Below are 21,706 nucleotides of genomic sequence, written 5' to 3' on the forward strand. Positions count from 1 at the left end.
TGCAAGTGATAACTCTGCTGAAGCTGGGACAAGCAGAACAACAACAAAGAGCAGGAAGAGTCTCTTACTTTGGGCATTCAAAACATGCTCTAAACCATTTGAGGCATTCTTAGGAAGTCTAAGCATGCAACACACATTTGTGTAACTGTAAATCAGTGTAGCATAGTGGTTAGAGTGCCAGATTTAAACCGGGGAGACCCTGGTTCAAATCTGGATTCAGCCATGAAGCTCACTAGTTGACCCTGCGAACGTCTCTCAGCATATTTATAGATTTCATTACTGAACTCAAATCGCTTGCAAATTTAATAAATGAATTATCTGCCAAAGGTGTAGTGACCAGTCAGCAATTAGGGAAGAGGGAGAAATTTGATTTCTTTTGCACTTAAAATCAAACCTACCTAATTCACACTTTTGGAAACAATAAGCAAACTGAAACACACCAGTCTTTTGAAATTCATACTTCTTCAAATTTTACAGTGCAGTTCTTCAATCAAGTAACGTGGGCAAAAATTGTGCACCAAATTACTATTTTGGCACATTATATTTAGGATATTCATTTGCAAAAATGTGTATATTAAACAAAACTGCATTAATTATATTAGCTTGCACATTCCTACAACCCATTCTCAGTAAAGTGGCTTCAACAAACTTTTGCTCTTTAATTATTTTCCCTTCTTATTTTGTCTCCTCTTCTATACACCCCATCATTTATTTTCTGTTTTTTGTACTTGCTAATGCTCTAACAGATTGACTAAGGAAATTATTTGTGTAATGATGTCTAATGAACTCTGTCCCTTTTCTCCCCATCTAATTTTGACTTTTTGCTATATAGGCAGCTCTCCCATCCCCTGCCCCCAAGAAAAAAGTGATGAACAGAAAATCCTAAAATATCTGAACCACATGATGATATGAAAGCCCTATCATCCATCCATCCATCTACATGAGAAATTATGAGAAATGAGCACTAAAATGTTAATGATTTTTTTTATGAGGACAAATCTGCAAACAGATATGGAAATGTGGAGAACTGCACTTTAGACTGGAAAAATGAAAAATGCAGAGAAACTGAAAGTGACAGTTTTGTTCCACTCTACCAGCAGTGTCCAATGTACCTCCACCTTGTACAAGCTTCGGGATATCCCTGAATGTCCTTGAATATTTCCACCCGCCCACCCATTTTACCACATGACAAAGTGGCGCCTCTCTCAGTTTACTAATCCCTGCGTTGAAGTGCATTAGACACTGTGCAAACCTTGGCAGGTACCATGACATTTTGACACCCGAGGTGAACCCCAAAATGGTGCCTACCTCTCCAGGGAAGAAGGGGTGAGTGAAGATCTACATCAGGAACAAGGGGTGTTTGTGTGTGAATATTGACATCGGGATTTGATGCCCTGGTGGATCTTGCTGCCTGAGGCTCAGAGATCACACTAGGCCACTTGTTGACTGTCTGGATATGCACATGTCGGTATACATTTAAATAAATAAATACATACATACATACATACATACATACATACATACAAATAAAGGATTTGAGGACGTGGGAGGCTCAAGCCTCCTCCCCAGAAACTCATGGGTATAAAAAAAATACTACGTGCTTCCTCTTTTTTGGCATCAAAACCACCAGTCTGTCTTCCTGTCCAGGGGTAATATGAAGAGGGGGGCAGAGGGGGCAGCTCACCCCGGGTACCACTTGGGGTACGTGTGCCAAGATAGCCCATTGCCTCCCCCCAGCTGTAGAGTGGCCGAGGGCGCACAGTCAGTATGGGCGCTGCTTGTGTGGCATCTGGGCTGCCTCTTGTACAGCGACCGTATGGGATGCGTGCACCGTCTGTATGGATGTCATGTGTGCACCACCAGGCGGTTCGCCCTGCCCCTCAGCGTCCCGCCCCGGGTGCCAGAGAGGGTTCCTCCGACACTGTTCCTGTCTCTCTTGCTCTCTCCTTTTTTAAAAAAATGGTTGGAGATGCAGACCATTTAGCCACTGTGCTAAATGTTCAAAGCAAAGACTCAGGTAGGTTTATTATCAGTGGATTCCCTTCAGTAATAGTTACACAGAGCCAACAGGAGTTAATTACACCACCCATGTAATTTACTTACTCTTGATCAGGGATACTAATCTCCAAGGCTAAAGGTGGCACGGAATTCAATGAAAAGAAGCAATTTGCCCTGTTCCTTTCCACTGGTGCTATCTCATACTTCTCCAATCCATTGCTAACCCTTGCTTATCCAGCAAAGGGTAAAGAGAAAATATATATAAAGACAATGCAGATTTGAGATTTAAAATATGCTCTCTGTGTGTGTGTGTGTGTGTGCACGCGCTTGTTTTAACGTTATAATTTAGTTCCAAAATGCCGTGCCTCATTTAGAACACCTTTGCAAATTCCACTTGCTTGTTCACCTAGGGTGAATCGTGACCATTCTCAGGTGAGTACTCAGCCATGCCTGATGTGGCAACGCAGCTACACGTGCTGTTTGCCACAGTAACGCATGCAGAGAAAATCTCTGCAATGGAGGTTGTGCAAACTTTTCTCATGATGGAGAGGTACTAAGTGAGAGGCTATCATAATATTTGGTTTTCTCCTCACATCTCAAGAGATATGCATGTAATACAAGAGAGAAGCCATTCGGTCTTGAATTAGTTGAACCTTAAGACAGGTGCTGTAAATATTTGGTGGTTTGATAGAAATGTCCAGAGACAGCACTCAAAAATGGGATGAGCAAGCCCAGCAACTCACTCTGTTGAAATAAATGAGGGAACTCATTCATGGAGGAGCCATGTGTGTGTGTCAGATGTGCATGGCAGTGGCTTTTCATGAATTCAGTATGTGTAATTTTCTATGAGAAGCACCTGGAAACCAACCATAATAAGAAACAGGTAGGTCCTGAACCAATGGATTCAAATTTTAAGAAAGGAGAATCTAACTCTGCTGCTCCAGAGAAGCGGACAAGGAGCAATGGATCCAAACTACAAGAAAGAAGATTCCACCTAAACATTAGGAAGAACTTCCTGACAGTAAGAGCTGTTCAACAGTGGAATTTGCTGCCAAGGAGTGTGGTGGAGTCTCCTTCTTTGGAGGTCTTTAAGCAGAGGCTTGACAACCATATGACAGGAGTGCTCTGATGGTGTTTCCTGCTTGGCAGGGGGTTGGACTCGATGGCCCTTGTGGTCTCTTCCAACTCTATGATTCTAACTAGAAATTATGAATCACTTTCTGATGGAAAGAGATGTTCAACAGTGGAACGCACGACCTCGGAAGGTGGTATCCAATCTTGCACTAATCCAATCTTCACGTTACTTTCCTTAATCTAGAATCACAGAATTGTAGAGCTGGAAGGATCCTGAGGGTCATCTACTGTCTAACCCCCTGCAAAGCAGAAAACTCTGTTTCCTTCAAGCACATTTGGCAATCCACTGGCTGTTGCCCTTATCTCAGTGTTGTGACATAGTTTAGTGCTGTGACACTGTTCAAATGTGTGCATTGAAATACAGGCAATCCTTGTTTTGTGCAGAGGTTACATTCCAGACCCATGTGCGTGTTGGCAGGGCCCACATAACGCCTTCAAGTTCTGTCCCACCCCAGCCCCATTCCTCACATTTAGTGACATTTTCGGGTCACTTCCTGGTTCAATGCTATGTGCGCATTTGCAATAGCACGTCAGTCGCACATGCATCAATTGCTCATTGCCTGTATGCATTTTCATAATAAAGTGCACATTTAAATACATGTATTGAGGGAGGGTTTAATAATATACACAGATTAATGTGGATTCGGGAGGAAGAAGAATTATGAACAAGTGCCAGAGAACGTATAATGGACCACAAATTGGTCCGGTGATCCACGCTGCAAAGAGCTCTGGATAAGTAGCTTGATGATCCTCAGTATTCATCCTGCTTGAAACGGCATTAATCACTGGAGCTAGGCCAGCAGTGCTCTGCCAATACAGTATGATCAGTTTGGATGGATTTGCAACATGAGAGTTTATTAGAAATTTAATAGGTGACCAGTCTTAAGAGAGGGAAGCAAAAATGCATTGTGACAGGCTGGTCGATGCTACAATATATCACCTCCCTTCCATCGACAGAAGTCAGCAAACACAGATGTCAAGCCATGCTATTCCCAACCTTCATCCATTGGAAACATCTGGCATTTTTGTGCCACATGGCTGTCACAGAAGCATAGAATTTTCAAGTTGGAAGAGACCCCAAGTGTCATCTACTCCATCCCCTTACAATGCAAGAATCTCCAACAGATCATACATGGCAGGTGGCCATCCAACCTCTACTTAAAAACCTCCAAGGAAGGAGAGTCCACCACTTTCTGAGGGAACTGTTCCACTGTTAAGCAGCTCTTACTGTCAGAAAAGTTCTCCTGATGTTGCGTCGGAATCTCCTTTCTTTTAACTTGAATCCATGGGTTCAGGTTCTAATCTCCAGAGATGGAGAAAACCAACTTACTCCATCTTCCATGGAGGATCATCTAAAGGGATGACCCTTTAGATATTTGAAGTTGGCTGTCATATCTCCTCTCATTCTCCTCTTATCAAGGCTAAACATACCCAGCTCCCTCAACCATTCCTCATAAGACTTGTTTTCCAGACTGTCATGGTCCGGTTCACGGGCGATCAAAGTCCCGGCTGGGGATGTCGGGACCAGGGGCAAGATGGGGGGTGGGAGCAGGAATGGGAGTCCAGAAGCTAGGAGTCAGGGAGCCAAGAGTCCGAGGGTCAGAGAGCCAGGAGTCAAGAACCCAAGGGTCCAAGAGTCAGGAAGCAAGGAGTTACAAAGTCAAGGGTCTGAGGATCAAGAAGCAAGGAGTCAAGGAACCAAACGCAGCAAGGCAGGGAACATGTTGCTGTTTCAAAGAGCCGAAGGGAAAATGCTGACCTTATATCCCTTCCCGGCTCTTGCCACCAGCTGCTGTGAGTTACCAATCGGCCTCACTTGTACAGCCGTGCCTTGCCTCTTCAGAACAAACTTAGGAAGGCCCCAGGCCTGCAAAGTCCTACTGGTCACAGGGCCTGACAACTGCACATACTACTGACACAGACCCTTGATCATCTTGGTTGCCAACTTCTGCATACATTTCTGCTTGTCAATACCTTTCTTAAATTGCGATGCCCAGAATTCAACACATTACTTTAGGTATGGTCTGACTGTCTGTGCTCCTGATGGGCATCCTGGAAGAGCAGGAAGCATTTCAGTAGCAAATCGCATAATAAGATTAGCAAAAACCAGACTGATGGTTTTTCTACATTTTTTTCAAGGGCAGAAGTAATTTTTCATGAGTACTTCTGTTATTGTTAAATATTAACTAGGTCCTAAGTGTGCACTCTGCATCACCCAAGGCAGAAAATACTTTGCAATCTTATCCTACACAATTAGTTTCCACAGCATTTGATGGCTGGGGTCAAGCAAGCAAGCAGCTATCTTGTCAATGCAGATAGCTTGGGAGGAAGAGCAGGATAGAAATTTAATAAATAAAGGAAATAAAAACACCTCACAGAACAAGCACAGCCACTGCAAAGCTCCTCACTATCATTGAACCCACTTGTGCTTCCACACAGAAAAGAGCCACAGAGTCTCCATCAAGTGGAGATTTTTTTAATTTTTCTATTTTTTGTTAATACTTCTGCAAAACTTGAAGTTCTACCAACACAACATTCTACTTATCAGTCAAGATTGCACTGCAAGTGTGGCAAATGCAAAATGTTTCATTGGGGAGCGCTTTCCCCGAGACTATTGGGGATGTAATACCCATTGGAAAAGACCTTGAAAATCCTGTAAAAATTAATAATAATTGATTTAAAAAACCCTGACATCATTTGTTAGGATAACTGAACTCCAAACTCTCTCAGGTGCATGAAATTCCGCAAAGTTAGCCCTTCACATATTTCCACTATTTATTTCCGTATCGACTGCCAGGAGTTTGGATTCCTTGCCAGTGGCAAAAACAGTAATGAATGTCTCAGTTAATCAACAAAAGGTCTTCCCAGAATGAAGTTATGGGTAATTTTAATTGGTGGATCAATTTATGAGAACTTTGGTTAGCTTGGTTCTGAAAAAAATATTCAGTTCCTCTCATTAGACTGAAAACAGTTCTGAAGCATTTCTGCACTCCAACGGGACCCTTTTTGTAAGAAATAGCCAATCTGTTTAAAAACAGAATAGGAAAATCATCCACTTAAACGCAAAGTGCCCCAAGTGGAAATTTCAGCTGCTCTGTCAAAGGAATAAAAGTCATGTTTGGAAGGGTTTTGATCTCTGACAACCTTATTTTTGCTCCCTCTCTGCTCTATCTGAAACTAGGGCGGGGAGAGGGAAGCAGAAAAACCTCATTGTTTTTGATCAGAGGAATAAAGAATTGAAGGATTTCACACAGAAGCTCTCACTTGAGGGTAACATACCCAATCTGGTACATAATGAGTTTTATGGTAGTTTCCCCAAAACTTTATGCCTTTGCACAGGCAAATCATTCTGTCAAGTTGCAGTCTGAAAAGCCCTACCTCCGCAGCTGCCCACCCCCTTCCTCATATACAACGTTTCCCATACTGTCAGAAAAATGCAATAAAACACTAGCTTCTACTAATTTCAAAACAACAACAACAACACACACCCAAAAACATTTCACACTATTTCTGGGAGCCTCTTGAATTGAATTGAATAGAAACAGTCTATGCTAATGATGGTTTTCTGAAAGAATTGTTAGGACAACATCGGCACAGGAGACAACTCCAAGGAGCTGAGGTCCTTTTGCACACACCCCAACAATATATTTGCGAGGACTACCCTCCCCCCAAAGTTGATGGGCATTGCCATTCAAACAGTGTGTGTGCATCATGTATGGTGATCGATTATGCCAAATATTTTATTCAAGTTGGCACCAGGGGCATAGGAAGGAGGGCGGGGGGTGGGTGATTTGCCCCGGGTGTCACCCTGAGGGGGGGGTGACAAAATGGTGGGCAGCCGAGGGCTACACTCACTGTAGGGTGGCCAAAGGCACGTTCACACTTTTGTTATGGGCGGTGCTCAAGCGCTGTCCATATCAGCAGTGCTCGAGCAGTGCTGTCCATATCAGCGCTGCGCGTACACTGTTCGTATCGGTGTCACGCATGCGCTGCAGGGGGGTTAGGTTTTTGTTTGTGCCACTGTGCAGTGCATGGAGTCACAAGACTCTGTTTACATTCCAGTGATTCTAGACTGTTGGGAGTCTCACAGGAGATGGGAGATGGATGTTGATATTACTGGTTTCCTGTTTCTTTGTACCAGTTGCCTCTCTGCTTTCACAGAGAGAGGATGTATATTTCTTTTCTGTCTGCGTAGTTAGAAATAAAACTCTTAGCAATGTTGCCCATATTTCTCATCTTCCGGCTGCTTGGATACTCTGCGTAATGAGGGAACGTGCCTGGATCCTCATCAAAGGCTCAGGTCGTTAATCACTGTCGGAGGACTCGACCAGAGGAGTAGCTCGGTTGAATGCAAGTTCCGACAGTTCGCCCCGCCCCTCGATACCTCTTACTGGGTGCCGGTGAGCCTTCCTTCGCCACTGGTTGGCCCTGCTGAACATCAGTCGATTTTGTAAGGGATCAGCCCAACACTATAATCTGCCCATTGCTGGCATGCAGTCTTCAGAGAACTGGCTAGGGGTAAGCACAGCCTTCTGGTTAAAAAACTTTTAGCCACCCTGTTTGCAGACAATATTGAGTTAGGTGCCTCTACCTGGCAATTGGTTGACTTGCTATAAAGAGGCTTCCGTGTCTCTACCTTCATTTGGTTCTGCTTGTCCGCAGTGATAACCAAATGTTTCAGCAAGTCTGAGGGTGAAGGTGTGCCTGGCTGCTTCCATGTCTTGTTAAAAAATAAAGGCAGAGGGAATGGATTCAAAAACCCTGTGGGATTCCTGATGATATCAACCTGAGTGAGTTTCTAGTCTTTCAGGAAAACAACTTGCTTTTCTGAAAGTCAAGCCTAAATGAAGGCTGGGGAAAGGTTTAGTATGTCACTAATTTTCATTAAGGGAAGGGATGTTTACCTTAGGAATACATGCCTAATACATGCCTTTATAAAATAATAGAAGAAGAAGAAGAATTTATTACTGATACCCTGCCCATCTGGCCTTCAGATGTCTTCTAAAACTCAGATAGTTGTTTATTTCCTTGACATCTGGTTGGAGGGTATTCCACAGGACGGGTGCCACTACCGAGAAGGCCCTCTGCCTGGTTCCCTGTAACCTCACTTCTCGCAGGGAGGGAACCCCCAGAAGGCCCTCGGAGCTGGACCTCAATGTCTTGGCCGGACGACAGGGGTGGAGATGCTCCTTCAGGAATACTGGGCCGAGGCCGTTTAAGGCTTTAAAGTTCAGCTCCAACACTTTGAATTGTGCTTGGAAACATACTGGGAGCCAATGTAGGTCTTCCAGGACCAGTGTTATGTGGTCTCGGTGGCCACTCCCTGTTACCAGTCTAGCTGCTGCATTCTGGATTAATTGTAGTTTCTGGGTCACCTTCAAAGGTAGCCCCACATGGAGCGCATTGCAGTAGTCAGATAGCCAGAGCATGCACCACTCTGGCAAGATAGTCTGCAGGCAGGTAGGGTCTCAGCCTGCATACCAGATGGAGCTGGTAGACAGCTGCCTGGATACAGAATTGACCTGCGCCTCCATGGACAGCTGTGAGTTCAAAATGACTCCCAAGCTACACACCTGCTCCTTCAGGGTCACAGTTGTCAGGATTCAGCCTCAATCTGTTAGCCGCCATCCACCCTCCAACTGCCTCCAGACACTCACACAGGACCTTCACCGCCTTCACTGGTTCTGATTTGAAAGAGAGGTGGAGCTGGGTATCATCCGCATACTGATGAACACCCAGCCCAAACCCCCTGATGATCTCTCCCAGTGGTTTCACACCCTCTTGATGCTATGGGGTACAACTCCCATCATTCTTGCCAGTTGGGATTGATGGGAATTGTAATTCCACAGCATTTGAAGGTTGAAATGTTGCTTACCCCAATCTCAATAATTGGTGTTTGGTTGTTTTCCTATCCAGGGCCGGCCCTGTTATGAGGCAGAGTAAAGCAAGGGCCTCAGGCATCAGATGCTGGTAAAGAGAAGGCTCAGCAGCACCAGGCTGTTCCATTTGCCTCACAGTTTCTTCTGGGACCCCTCATTTGACCTCATACGGTAGAAGATGCTATCCTGTCACTGGTATCAAAGTAAGATCCAGCTTTCAGTCCAGCCAGCTGGAGGGGGTGTCGTCCTTTGCCTTAGCAGCAAAATGTCCTGTGGCAGCCCTGTTCCTTCTCTGAGAGTCTAGGAAGCAAAGATTAGATTTTGGATCTCAACACCTGACAAGTTTGAGTGTACTTCTTGTCCTGGACAATAAATCAGGGTTTTTCTAAAGTGGTTGATATTGATCCTCAAGGCTCAATTGGACTGTGCTAGGGGATGAATAAAGACCTAGAGGTTGAAAGGGAGTCAAAAGGGGCCTAGGGATGGAAAAGAAGTTTAAGAAGTATAATGCCAAAAAGAAAAAAGGAACCATGGGCCTCAAAAATAAGGGACACGGGCAGGTAGAGTGTGCACTTCACTGCCAGTGACGAACATCTGTGTTTAGTAAGATCACAATACAACCGTTTTCCTTTTTCACATTTTATGGCTTTTAGTAATAGAGATGGATAATTAATAAATGTTGATATCTCCTGGCTTTATTTCATTTGCATTCCTAAGAATATGAGCTGGGGTCCATGACAACTTTATAAGCTCACCAAGGGGTCAGTGAAGTTTGAGAAACCCTGCCATAGATAAATGACTTTACAGATTCCCATTGCTGTTATTAGTAGCACAACTCCATAACCACACGGTCAAAGAAAATACAATCTCCTCTGAACTCTAGGGATCAGAGATCAATAAATCTAAAATCAAGTAAAATAACTTTAGTAAAGGTCTGGGGAAAACATTCCTCGTGCCCAGCAGGAAGTCTTGTCAACATTTAGAACTTAAATTGAGAATATTTCTTTATTACCATGAGAGAGGGGAAGGAAAAATCCATATCTTCTGAGACTATGCATCATGAATTATTTTGCAGCATTTCAATTTATGAATATTTCTTTTCTCACTTGTTTTTTAAAATATTTTTATTCCAGTTTTAAAGATAAGTGCCGTGAAGCCTCATTGCCGCGTCTCCAGATGCACGCTCAGGAAGCCAAAATGTGTTGCAGTGCAGTGGGAGAAGAATTACGTAAGAGGCCTTTTTGATTGATTGTCTTTGCCACTCATAAATAAATCAGTTGTAAGATGTGTACATCCCTCATAATTTCCAGATGAAGAAGAGGAGTTCAAACAAGGTGTTCTTATATTTGCAAGTGGAGCATAGTTTTGCCCACATAATTCTTTAAAAAAAATTAAAAATCATCATAATCTCCTCGAGAGAAAGGCTCTAACCTCTTTGCACCAAGATGTCTGAAAACACAATGGAAAGATTTTAGCTGTATATCCAAGAAAGGGGGGGGTGTCATTTTGCATAGTCTCGGGAAAATAGTTAAGGACACAGAAAGAACCTTGAACCAGAATATTCAGGGATGTCAGGAGAGAATTGTGCACCAACACCCAGCCTTAACTAAGTGAAAACTCCAGGTAGATCAGACAAAACTGACACCTGATGAGGTGATGCTCCCTGACCACTATGGATTCAGGATACAAGCTTCCTGATATGTCCCACGGAGGACCTTACGGTCTTCAAACAAAAACATCTTGGAGGTCCCGGGCCACAGAGAGGTTAGGCTGGCCTCAACCAGAGCCAGGGCTTTGTCGGCTGTGGCTCCAATCTGGTGGAACACTCCGTCACAAGAGACTAGAGCCCTGCGGGACTTGACATCTTTCCGCAAGGCCTGCAAGACAGAGCTGTTCCACCAGGCCTTTGGCCAGGGCACAGCCTGACCCCCTCCTTTGGCAATCCTCACAAAACTCTAGCCCAATGGTTGCCATTAATCTGATTTGAACTGATTTTATAATGAAATGATTTTAGAATGTTGTATCATTTTACTGTTGTTAGCTGCTCTGAGCCCGGCTTCGGCTGGGGAGGGCGGGATATAAATAAGTTGTTGTTGTTGTTGTTGTTGTTGTTGTTGTTGTTGTTGTTCCTTTATCCTTGCTTTGCCTGATCTCTGCCTTCAGCTGTGCAGGAACCAAGTTTGACATGTAACATCCTATAGCTCTTAATTACAAAGCAGTGGCGGGTTGCCCAGTTCCATCCCATGGGCACGAGCACTTTGATGCAGGGACTCAGCCAACCAACATGGCAGCCCAGAAGCATTCATCGGTATATTTAGAATACCTACTTTGCATGTAACACTATGCCAAGTCCAGCCAACTCCGTATTCCATTGGCACTACTGCTGTGGAACAGCCATTGTTTGCTTGCAGAGCAAAGGCGCTATGATCAAATGAGGAATACCATGTAGTTATTTAATGTTCCACAAACTGGTGGAGAATTCCAGTTGTATTGCATTCAAGTTACTGCAAAGAATGCAGGGACACATGTTGAAGGCTCCACAGACTCTCCCAGCTCACTAAGCCCTGTTACTCCTTCAGCTTCTGACACCTCCTTTTCCTGGGCTTCTCCATCTTCTCCCTCTGACCGTTCATCGTCATCCCACCACCACTCTCTGGGATCTGAGTCTTCTGCCCTGCTGCCCAGCGGCTTCCTCCCTCCATCCCTCTGCATTCAACTAGTCCCTGACATTCTAGGTCATAAAGCTATTGTGTCCTGGACATTACCGTCTGCACTGATGAAAACTACATAGATGGAAGGGGCAGACCTCAGGCCTAGGAGCCAAACGCAGCACCCTAGCCTCCCCCATTTGGCCTTCAGGACTCTTCTCAGGCCACACCTCCTCCCAGCCAAACCTGGAATGGCCTCCTTGAGGTTTTTAACCTGGCTGGAATGTGTCCTTGCGCTCTGATGCAGGAGGACAGAGCACACTGTTGAAGTATGCATAGAAACGTAGCAACTGTAAAATGGCAAAATTTGCATTCAGTGCCACATCCACATATGCCTCTGGCCTCACCCACCACTGGCAAGAGCCCCTCAGGAAGTTGCTCAGAAGAAAACACAGCCCTCAGGCTGAAGAGAATTCCCCGCTGATATTGGTGGCATACATGCCATCCATTTAAAGCACATGACATCTCCCGAAGAATCCCAGAAACTGTAGTTTGTTAACAGTACTGGGAATGGCAGCTCTGAGAGAGGCAAACTACAGTTTCCAGGATCCACTGGGTGGAGTTGTCTGCTTTAAACAAATGGTCTGTCTGCAACCACAGGCAACTAATGGCTCCATAACAGTCGTACCTTGGATTACAGACACTTCAGATTGTGATTTTTTTGGGTTAGGGACCGCCAAAACCCGGAAGTACCGGAATGGGTTACTTCCAGATTTCGGTGGTCACACATGCGCAGAAGAACTAAATCGTGCTTTGTACATGCGCAGAAGCACCAAATCTCAACACGCAGCTGCAGATTGCGAACGTGCATCCCGCATGGATCACGTTCGCAACCTGAGTGTCCACTGTACTCGGAGGAATGCATCTCCTCCTAAAGCATCACTGAAACCAAATCTTGCTTGGAGATCCTGCCTGTTGATTTCACAGATCCAGGACAGGATGATGCCTGTCTCTGCCTGCTGTGGGAGAAAATGAGAATCCTGCCAGTATATTACAGTGTGTAGACAGAGGTAGGCTGTGTAGGATGAATAGAACAGGCAGCAAAGTGACTGCATATTTTGCTATTTTTAGGAATTTATGGGAAGAGAAAGGTTTGCCAGCAGTAGCCCCAGGAGCACAGGGAGGCGGTGGCTAATCTTGCATATTCCCCATATGAGGCTCCTGACATCACTCTGGTTTCACACACCTGTAGATTGCAGGATTGCGTACCTACAGTCAATGTGGTAGAGCACATGTGTTGCATGCAAAGTGGACCAGGAGCTGGAGCTGGTTTCTCCAGTTATCTGGGAAAGACCTTGGAGAGTTGCTCTCAGTCAGTACAGAAAATGTTAAGGTGACCAACGCCTGACTTAAGGTAGCTTCATCTGCTCAAGCATACCAAAGATAAGTTGCAAGAAGATATGTGGGCCTCTAGAAATAAAGGGACCTCCAGCTAGATTGGTTAGAATGAGGGTAGACGTTGGTGGCTTCTTGGCTTGTTTTTAAAAAGGTACACCTTGCTTCCTTCAGTTGCACAACACGATGTTGTGGTTTGTGCACACCCACAGCCTGGCCTGCCTCGCCAGCATCTAAGGCCAGCCATTTCACTCTATAGACTTTCTGCATAATTAGGGACACTGCTGGTCCCCACTGATTCATCAGTGAAATGTGGACTTGAATAATTAAGCCGCAGTTGGGCGGAGGCATCTCTTAAGAGCCAGAAAGTACAGAAGGCAATTAATGAGTTTCATTATTTGGTTTGAGAAAAAACAACTTCTTCACGTTTTTTTCTTTTCTTCCAGGAGGACGTCTCTTTTCATGGCTTCCGGCACACAAATGAGCTGCTTTATGGGTGGCAAGGAATGCTTTAATGTCTACGCTCGAAAGCTAGTATTCTCTTATAAATCCCACATTGCAACATCAAGTGTGCCACATGAGTGATGCCTCATTAAAAGTATCAGAAGAAGCCATTCTCTTGTCTGTCTTTTAGTGTCAGCAACTGCCTTACAAAGTCTTGTTGCTGCCAGCAATTAATAACTACCCACATCTGCCCAAGTTCTAGCAAAGCAGGGTGGTTTTATTAATTAAACGGTCGCTCTGGTACCTGCGACATCTCACCTCATGCAATGTGTGTGTGTGCGCGCATGTATACACACACGCTGGAAATACATAATGCCTCCCTTGCTGCTTTTCTATCACAAACAACCATTGGCAGCTGGGATAGCCAATGGAACTAATGAGGAAGGATAAATAGGTAATCAGCAGAAATAGCTTCCTGGCAAATTGAGAGCAAGTATTTGAGAAATAGTCTGCTTATCGCCAGGTACGTTTCTATACCTTTGGCCTTTGCTAGTGCTGAGCTGCATGGTTTTCCCAGTAGTGATGCATGGAAGTGAGAGCTGGACCATAAAGAAGGCTGATCACCAAAGAATCGATGCTTTTGAATTATGGTGCTGGAGGAGACTCTTGAGAGTCCCATGGGCTGCAAGAAGATCAAACCTATCCATTCTTAAGGAAATCAGCCCTGAGTGCTCACTGGAAGGACAGATCGTGAAGCTGAGGCTCCAATACTTTGGCCACCTCATGAGAAGAGAAGACTCCCTGGAAAAGGCCCTGATGTTGGGGAAGATGGAGGGCACAAGGAGAAGGGGACGACAGAGGACGAGATGGTTGGACAGTGTTCTCGAAGCTACAAACATGAGTCTGACCAAAGTGCGGGAGGCAATGGAAGACAGGAGTGCCTGACGTGCTCTGGTCCATGGGGTCACGAAAAGTCGGACACGACTAAATGACTAAACAACAACAAAAGTGCTGAGCTGAAAGTGTTCCCATGGAACAGTGTCCCTCAGGAGCTTGTGGACTCTCCTTCATTGGAGGTTGTTAAGCAGAGGCTGGATGGCCAACTGTCATGCATGATCTAGCTGAGATTCCTGTATTGCAGATGGTTGGATTAGATGACCATTGGGTCCCTTTCCAACTCTACGATTATACGATTCTATGATCCATTACTCCCTGAATTGCAGGGAGAAATGTGCCAAAGCAGACCTGCAATGTCAACAGCAACCAGGGATGAATGGTGCCCACTGGAGCTGGTAGGGCAGTTGGCAAGGAGCCGGAGCCAATGACAGGCAGAGCCAATTTAATTTTATTTTGTCCCTATCCTCCTCCTGGCTAAGTTCTGCAAGATCAATGCTGAGACTAAGGAGAATGAGGTTGCAAGAACACAGGGAAGTGATGGCAGGCTGAGGTTGGTAGGGCAGTGCCCCACTACTGCTGGCAACATTTAGGGAGAACTTGCTGTTGCAATTGAGATCCTTTGAGCGATGGCTGGCTGCCATTTTCCTTTCCCGCAAGTCCCCAGGGACCATGCTAGGTTGTCTTAGAAGAAGGTTCTCAGTAGTTTTGGGGAAGCAATAAGTTATACACTACAACTGGGAGGGACCAGGAGGATGTCCAGGCAGTGGCTGGTAGGGAGCAATCCCACCCTACTACTCTCTAGTCTGGTGGGGCTTTAAGGAGTAGCTGGGGACGTGGGTGGCGCTGTGGTTTAAACCACCAAGCCTAGGACTTGCCAATCAGAAGGTCGGCAGTTCGAATCCCCACGACAGGGTGAGTTCCCAGTGTTCGGTCCCAGCTCCTGCCAACCTAGCAGTTTGAAAGCACGTCAAAGTGCAAGTAGATAAATAGGTACCACTCCAGAGGGAAGGTAAACGGCGTTTCTGTGCGCTGCTCTGGTTTGCCAGAAATGGCTTAGTCATGCTGACCACATGACCCGGAAGCTGTACGCCGGCTCCCTCGGCCAATAAGGCGAGATGAGTGCCGCAACCCCAGTGTCGGTCACAACTGGACCTAATGGTCAGGGGTCCCTTTACCTTTAGGCAATCACCACATCTACACCCCATTTTAGGGCTATCCACCAGCGGCCATCAGTGGGGAGCTGACCAGCCGCACTTCCACCCACTTGGCAGGTGGAAAGGTGGAAAAGTGAGCTCTACACCAGTGTAATGATGTTGGCAGGCAGAGGGATGGAGCCAGGAGGGTTGGCAGAGGGAGACCTCCACCAAGTCCACACACTTCAGCTCAGTGCAAAGGGGGTTTGGACCGATCTGCCCGCCCCTCGCCAAATTAATTCATCCTTAAAAGTTGGCTTAGTCTCCCCTCTCTCCTCCTTCAAAATCTCTGAATCTGTTGCTGAATGAGCGGCGTTTTTTACTCATTTATATATTTATTTTGTTTCTAGCATCACAAGGGACCCCAGGGTAGGGTACAATAAGCAATCTAAAACCATAAGAATAAAACCATAAGAGAGAAAAACTCTAAATTGTTAATCAATACAACCATATGATAAAACTAGGGCCATTAAAACAGATCAGTAAAGCAGACACCATTAAAAGACAGTGAACTACATTTTAGTACCCAGTCTAGACAGAAACATCCAGTAAATGCCTGAGTGAACAACCTTGTTTTCAGCTGGCATAGAAAAGCAAAAGTTAATTTATCCATTGCCTTCTTGTTACGTTGTTCCTCTCCCCTCTACATATGTCATTTTCTTGTTTCTCTTTTTTATTTTCTCTTTTTTTATTTCACTTGCTTTCTTCTTTTGCCTGAGAAGAAAGAATGTTTGACGCAGAATGGTTTTGCTACGTATCATCACAGGAGAATATTAATTAAAATATTAAAAAAGGAAAAGAACAAAAATCTAAAAAAAGAGAAAAAAAAGCAAAAAGAAACGGAGTTGTCCTCTCTCACTTGGAATACTCAGATATGATCAATATTTCCTAAATTATGGCGGTACATGCATCTCCAGGACTGTTTGAATAGTTTTCAAAAACATCTCAAAATGTGCACCTTAAGAGGTCTGAATTATTCCAACACACTAGCTAGAAATCTGAAAACTGGTACACATGTAGCCCAAGACATTTGGATTGCAAAAGAAGCCTGAAAGGCTATCATTCATATCCCAGAGCACAAAATGGAAAGCACTCAGAAACTTGAAATTTAGGACACAGGTAATTCAAGAATTCAATGCCTTGCTAAGCTGATCATTCCATCAGTGCACAAACTGGGCAGAATCTAAGTGAGGGTGGACATAAGGGGTCTGATGAGAGAAAAGCACAGCGGCCACCACAGTGAGACCCCAGACGCCTAGCCTGAGCCACATTGGGCTCTAACACGGGCCAACTCCCCTGGCTGCTTCCTAGCTAACAGACAACAAGCAAGGGCTGGTGGAATGAAGACCAGATCCTTACCCAACTCCCACGACAAGCCTGCTTCCCCATTGTATAAAACCAAATAAAGCTGTGGCCTGTTTCAACCCGCAAATGAGTCTTTGTTTCACTTATTCCTGCCATGCTAATGACCTGCAACCTATGACAGCTGCACAATACAAAATTCAGAAACAGGGAGCCCTTCCAACGAAACCATGTGCAGGACTGAAGGCTGGGCAGTGGCAGGTCCACTCCTCCTTCATACGCGTCAATAAACTGGGTGGTAGTGGTTGGGGGTGGCAGTGTTGGCTTCCAGAAGCATCTAGCCATGCATATTCATACTAGCAGACAGAGTTAACAACAACAACAATAATAATTCAAGTTATATACCACCCTTTATCAAAGGATCTCAGGGTGGAGTACAACATTAAAAACACATCATAAAATATCCATGATAAAAAGATAATAAAAACACGGTAAAAAAGCATACTGTCAGACAGCCTAATAGTAAAATAATCATAATAATAACAGTCATCCCCCCCTCATGAGTGTGTTTGTATATATGTAGGCATAGACACAAATCTGGATCATTTCAAATTAGGGTGCTGGACCCTGACTTACCTTTGAGTTCACCACTTCCAAGGAGACATTCTGAGGCATAGCACTTGGAACTGAAATGAAAAGGGGGAATGGATGAGATTGGGGGAACCGTAATTAAAGTTACATGCACCAATGGCACCTCTTCTAAAAAAAACCCATCTGCCTTACCTCTCCTAAAAAACAACAACAACACACACACAAAATCCTTCCAGTAACATCTTAGAGACCAACTAAGTTTGTTCTTGGTATGAGCTTTCCTGTGTATGCACACTTCTTCAGATACACTGAAACAGAAGTCGCCAGACCCTTATATATAGTGAGAGGGTGGGGAGGGGTATTACTCAGCAGGGTGGTGGGAATGGGTGATTGGCTGATAGGTGTGGTAAACCTGTTGACGACTGTTAACGACTGCAATTGGTCTTACAGGAAAAAGCAAGGGGTGAGATGGCTAAAAATAGCTTTATCATGTATAATGAGATAAGAATCCAATGTCTCTATTCACAACAGGAAGCCAGATGTTGATTTAGTGGGACCTGTGGTCTGATCCAACACACACAGTTGCCAGAACCCTTAACAAACTACAGTTCCCGGGATTCTTTGTGGGAAGCCATAGGCTTTAAACAAACAGTGTTGATGTGACCCACATTTATCCTCCTACTCCATCTAGACTGTTTTTTTTTTTTTTAGTTTAATTTAGTTTTGTTTTAAATATATTGCCTTTTAATGTATTGGCTGTCCTTTATAAAGATCGTGAACCACATGGAGGACTCGGTTCAAAAAGCAGGGTGTAAACCTACTAAATATTATAACGCAACATAATGTAAAATCTCTTTGAACCTGTCTTAGACATGAACTGCTATCATGCGAAATGTAGAATGGTAACTTTTATCATGGAGGCACTGGCAAAGCTCGAAAGCTGATTTGCGTGTACATTATGATATCAGCTGTTTAATTCTGAAAGATCAAGCTGTTATAGCACCAAGATTGAGATTTTAATTAAAGATCAAAGCAATCAGGGTGTTATAAATAAGAACAAGATGCACCTGTTTCCTCAAATGAAATGTTTTAACATCAAAAGTTGACCTCAAACACTGGTGTGCATATTTACATGTTAAATAGCTTCAGTTGCTGCCTTGCACAGTTTGGGGCAAGCACTGACAACTTTGAAAGTGTTTTCATCCATAGGTGATCAGCTTCACGTAAAAATATTCTCATTAAAAATATTATTATGGAGGAATCTGGGGCACAACCACTCCTCAAGTAGAAGCAGATGACTCTCAGCTTCTCTTAGTTTCTCATTTTCCCCACCCTTCAGTTCACTCCATGACACCTTAGACTTTCTTTTTAAAAAACAAGCCTTCGCAAGAATCATCTGCATCTTTTCCTAATATACCCATTTTTATATGCAATTTTGTCTCACATAATTCATGTGCATGTGTGTTATTTTCACTAACGCATGTTTTCCAATGTATTTTTGGCCGCAAAATTACGTCACAAAAGACAAAGAAGTGCAAGTTTCAATGGATAACTGTGTAAAAAACCAGCTCAAGTAGTACAGCAGCATTTTGAAACCCAGTCAAAATAATCTGGCCAAGGACACAACATATGACCAGGGCACAGGAACGAGCCAGCAGTAAATCACACTGAACAAGCTGGAGTCCACTTTTTATTAGCACAACAGGATCTGGACAGGAGTCTCAGGCCTAATGACCACATCAATTCAGGTCTTGCCCCTATAAGGAAATAGCCAGGACTAAAGGTCCCAGCCTCCCCACAGCCATCCATGTCTCCTCCATTGTTTCCCCCAAACAATCAGAGACTAAGTCTGTGTGCTTTTGCTTCTCCCATTTCATGCCTCTCTTGGTTCCACTAGCTGTTGACCTGTAGGGCCACAGCTTCCCTGTCCCTGATGCAGACAACACTGAGCTAGATAAACCAACTATCTCACCTGGCTTAGGTCATCTTTCTGTGCTACATAATTATAAGATTTTGATGAGTTCAGAATAATTCTGTGCATTTGGTGATGACTATTAACATTCTCATGCTATTTTGAAGAGGATAATGAGATAGACCCTTGCATTGACAGCATCTCTGGAAAGGCCCATTCTTCAAACAATCTGTCCTACTTTTGAGAAATGAGCACATATTTACAACTGGCGAAAGAAAAATTAAAACTTGCAATGTGATTATAGATACAGTTATTGATTTGTTTCATGCTGCTTTATATTCCAGCCATTTCATATGGCAGTCTCCTTTTTATTATTATTATTCTGGGCAGATATTGCTGCATAGTGTACCAGTTCTTGAATGGGTCAATCCTATTACTCTGAAAGATCAATAAGAAGGAATTATCCAATAAGCTCAGAGACCAAATCACATAGAATTACTGTTCCTCTCCCAGTTCTAGGAATTGTAAAACCAGATTGGGAGAAATAACTAGATCAAGGAAAATATTAACGGTTCAAACCACTTAACATGGTCGTACATATACTGCCTTAATGTGATCAATCTGCCTTGTCCATTCCTGTCAATTTCTTTATTGGTTTTACCCAAAATAGTTGTTCTGGGGGTTTTACCTTGTGAAGTCCCCCTTTAGGGCATTCCCTGCTTATTTAAAATACCGGTAATAATAGCTCCACAGAGCTATTGCTAGATGGAATTAACCAGGTAATGAAGCATCAATAGCCAGCCTGAGAGAATTTAATTGCTGCTTTTTTAAAAAAGTCACAATATAATCAACACCACATATTTTGGGTGCTAGTTAACTACTTGGTTCACTTCTCAGAAAGTTCCAGTAGTAGATAGGTAGCCGTGTTGGTCTGCCATAGTCAAAATAAAAAAATTCCTTCCAGTAGCACCTTAAAGACCAACTTAGTTCTTGGTATGAGCTTTCGTGTGCATGCACACTTCTTCAGATACCGGTTGATGGACTTCCATTTCATGCGGCTCAATGTGGTGCCTTCCATGGTTCCAGTAGTAGATAGGTAGCCGTGTTGGTCTGCCATAGTCAAAATAAAAAAAATCCTTCCAGTAGCACCTTAAAGACCAACTAAGTTAGTTCTTGGTATGAGCTTTCGTGTGCATGCACACTAAGTGTGCATGCACACGAAAGCTCATACCAAGAACTAACTTAGTCGGTCTTTAAGGTGCTACTGGAAGGAATTTTTTTATTTTCTCAGAAAGTTGTCCAGGATAAAGTTCCAGGCTCGTATCTTCACTGAGGGATAGAACAGAAGTGAAGAGAATGGGAGGGGCGATAATTTGGTTCTCATTTTAATGCCTAATTTGCCCTTCCTGGATCAATTATTTTGACATGTTTCAATACTACTTGAGCTGGTTTTAACACAGGGGACAGAATTCAGTGAGTCTTGTTAAAAACAACAACCCATTTTAACATTTTAACGGTATGTTGTTTGGACTTCATGTGAACTACCCAGAAGACTCTGGTGATTGAGAGGGCAAGTGTTTTGCATCAATAAGCAACGTGTATCATAAACTGCCCAGGTGGTATTATAAATGCATAGAATAAAATAAAATATATGCTTCAATTCAGCCTGCTGTCGTTAATCTGAGGTTATCAGAGCTCTCTAGCTCATTAGCAGACCTTGATGTTGAGCGGAAGGTTTTCTTTAAAAACATCCGTCTCTTGATGCTTTTCTGCTCAAGAAGAATTAAAACTTTATGAGGCTAACTTTCTAAATTCCTGCATGAATATGAATCTCCCTTTTTCTCCCGGAAAGTCAAAGTTCAGTGCCGAGGCCATCATCCTGGTCTTCAGAGTCTCAATTCAATCTCCATACATTAAGCACAATATAATTTTCCCACCCAATTGTGTTGGTGCGTGTGTGTGTGTGTTTTGTTTTCATAATTATACGCATGGGATATTTTATTCTGCCAAGGTCTGTTTTGTAGTATAAAAAGGTATCTCAATTAGATGGATAGGTGAAAGTGCCACTTGAAAATGTATTAGAGAAATGTCAACGGTGGAAATAATAGACCAGCTCTCCAAAAAAAGAGAAGGCAGCGGTATCACAAATTAACTTTTACAAGGTAATAAACAGTGCTGCTTACAATAACATCTGTAAAGAGGTTTGATCTACTTAGCTTTGAAAAGGATATTTGTAGCCTTATGAAATGAATGGCTATCTCAAACAGTCCTCTGTGGTTACTGAAGAGGTTTTATTCAAGTAACCACAGGTTA

At 43.7% G+C, this 21,706-nt stretch overlaps 1 protein-coding gene across 3 annotated transcripts in view; it reads right to left on the bottom strand.

Moving 5' to 3' along the window:
- DCC (DCC netrin 1 receptor) overlaps nt 1-21,706 on the bottom strand; it is a gene marked incomplete at its 5' end in the record, with an annotated part of 945,448 nt that overhangs the window by 212,539 nt on the left and 711,203 nt on the right. For all 3 annotated transcript variants that reach the window (XM_083465695.1, XM_083465694.1, XM_083465696.1), the window contains one exon: nt 17,527-17,576. In XM_083465695.1, the coding sequence (XP_083321821.1) occupies nt 17,527-17,576 (50 nt within the window). The remainder of the gene's footprint in view (nt 1-17,526; nt 17,577-21,706) is intronic.

Source organism: Podarcis liolepis, assembly GCF_965112155.1.
Source record: "Podarcis liolepis genome assembly, chromosome: 11".
Classification (NCBI taxonomy): Eukaryota; Metazoa; Chordata; class Lepidosauria; order Squamata; family Lacertidae; genus Podarcis; species Podarcis liolepis.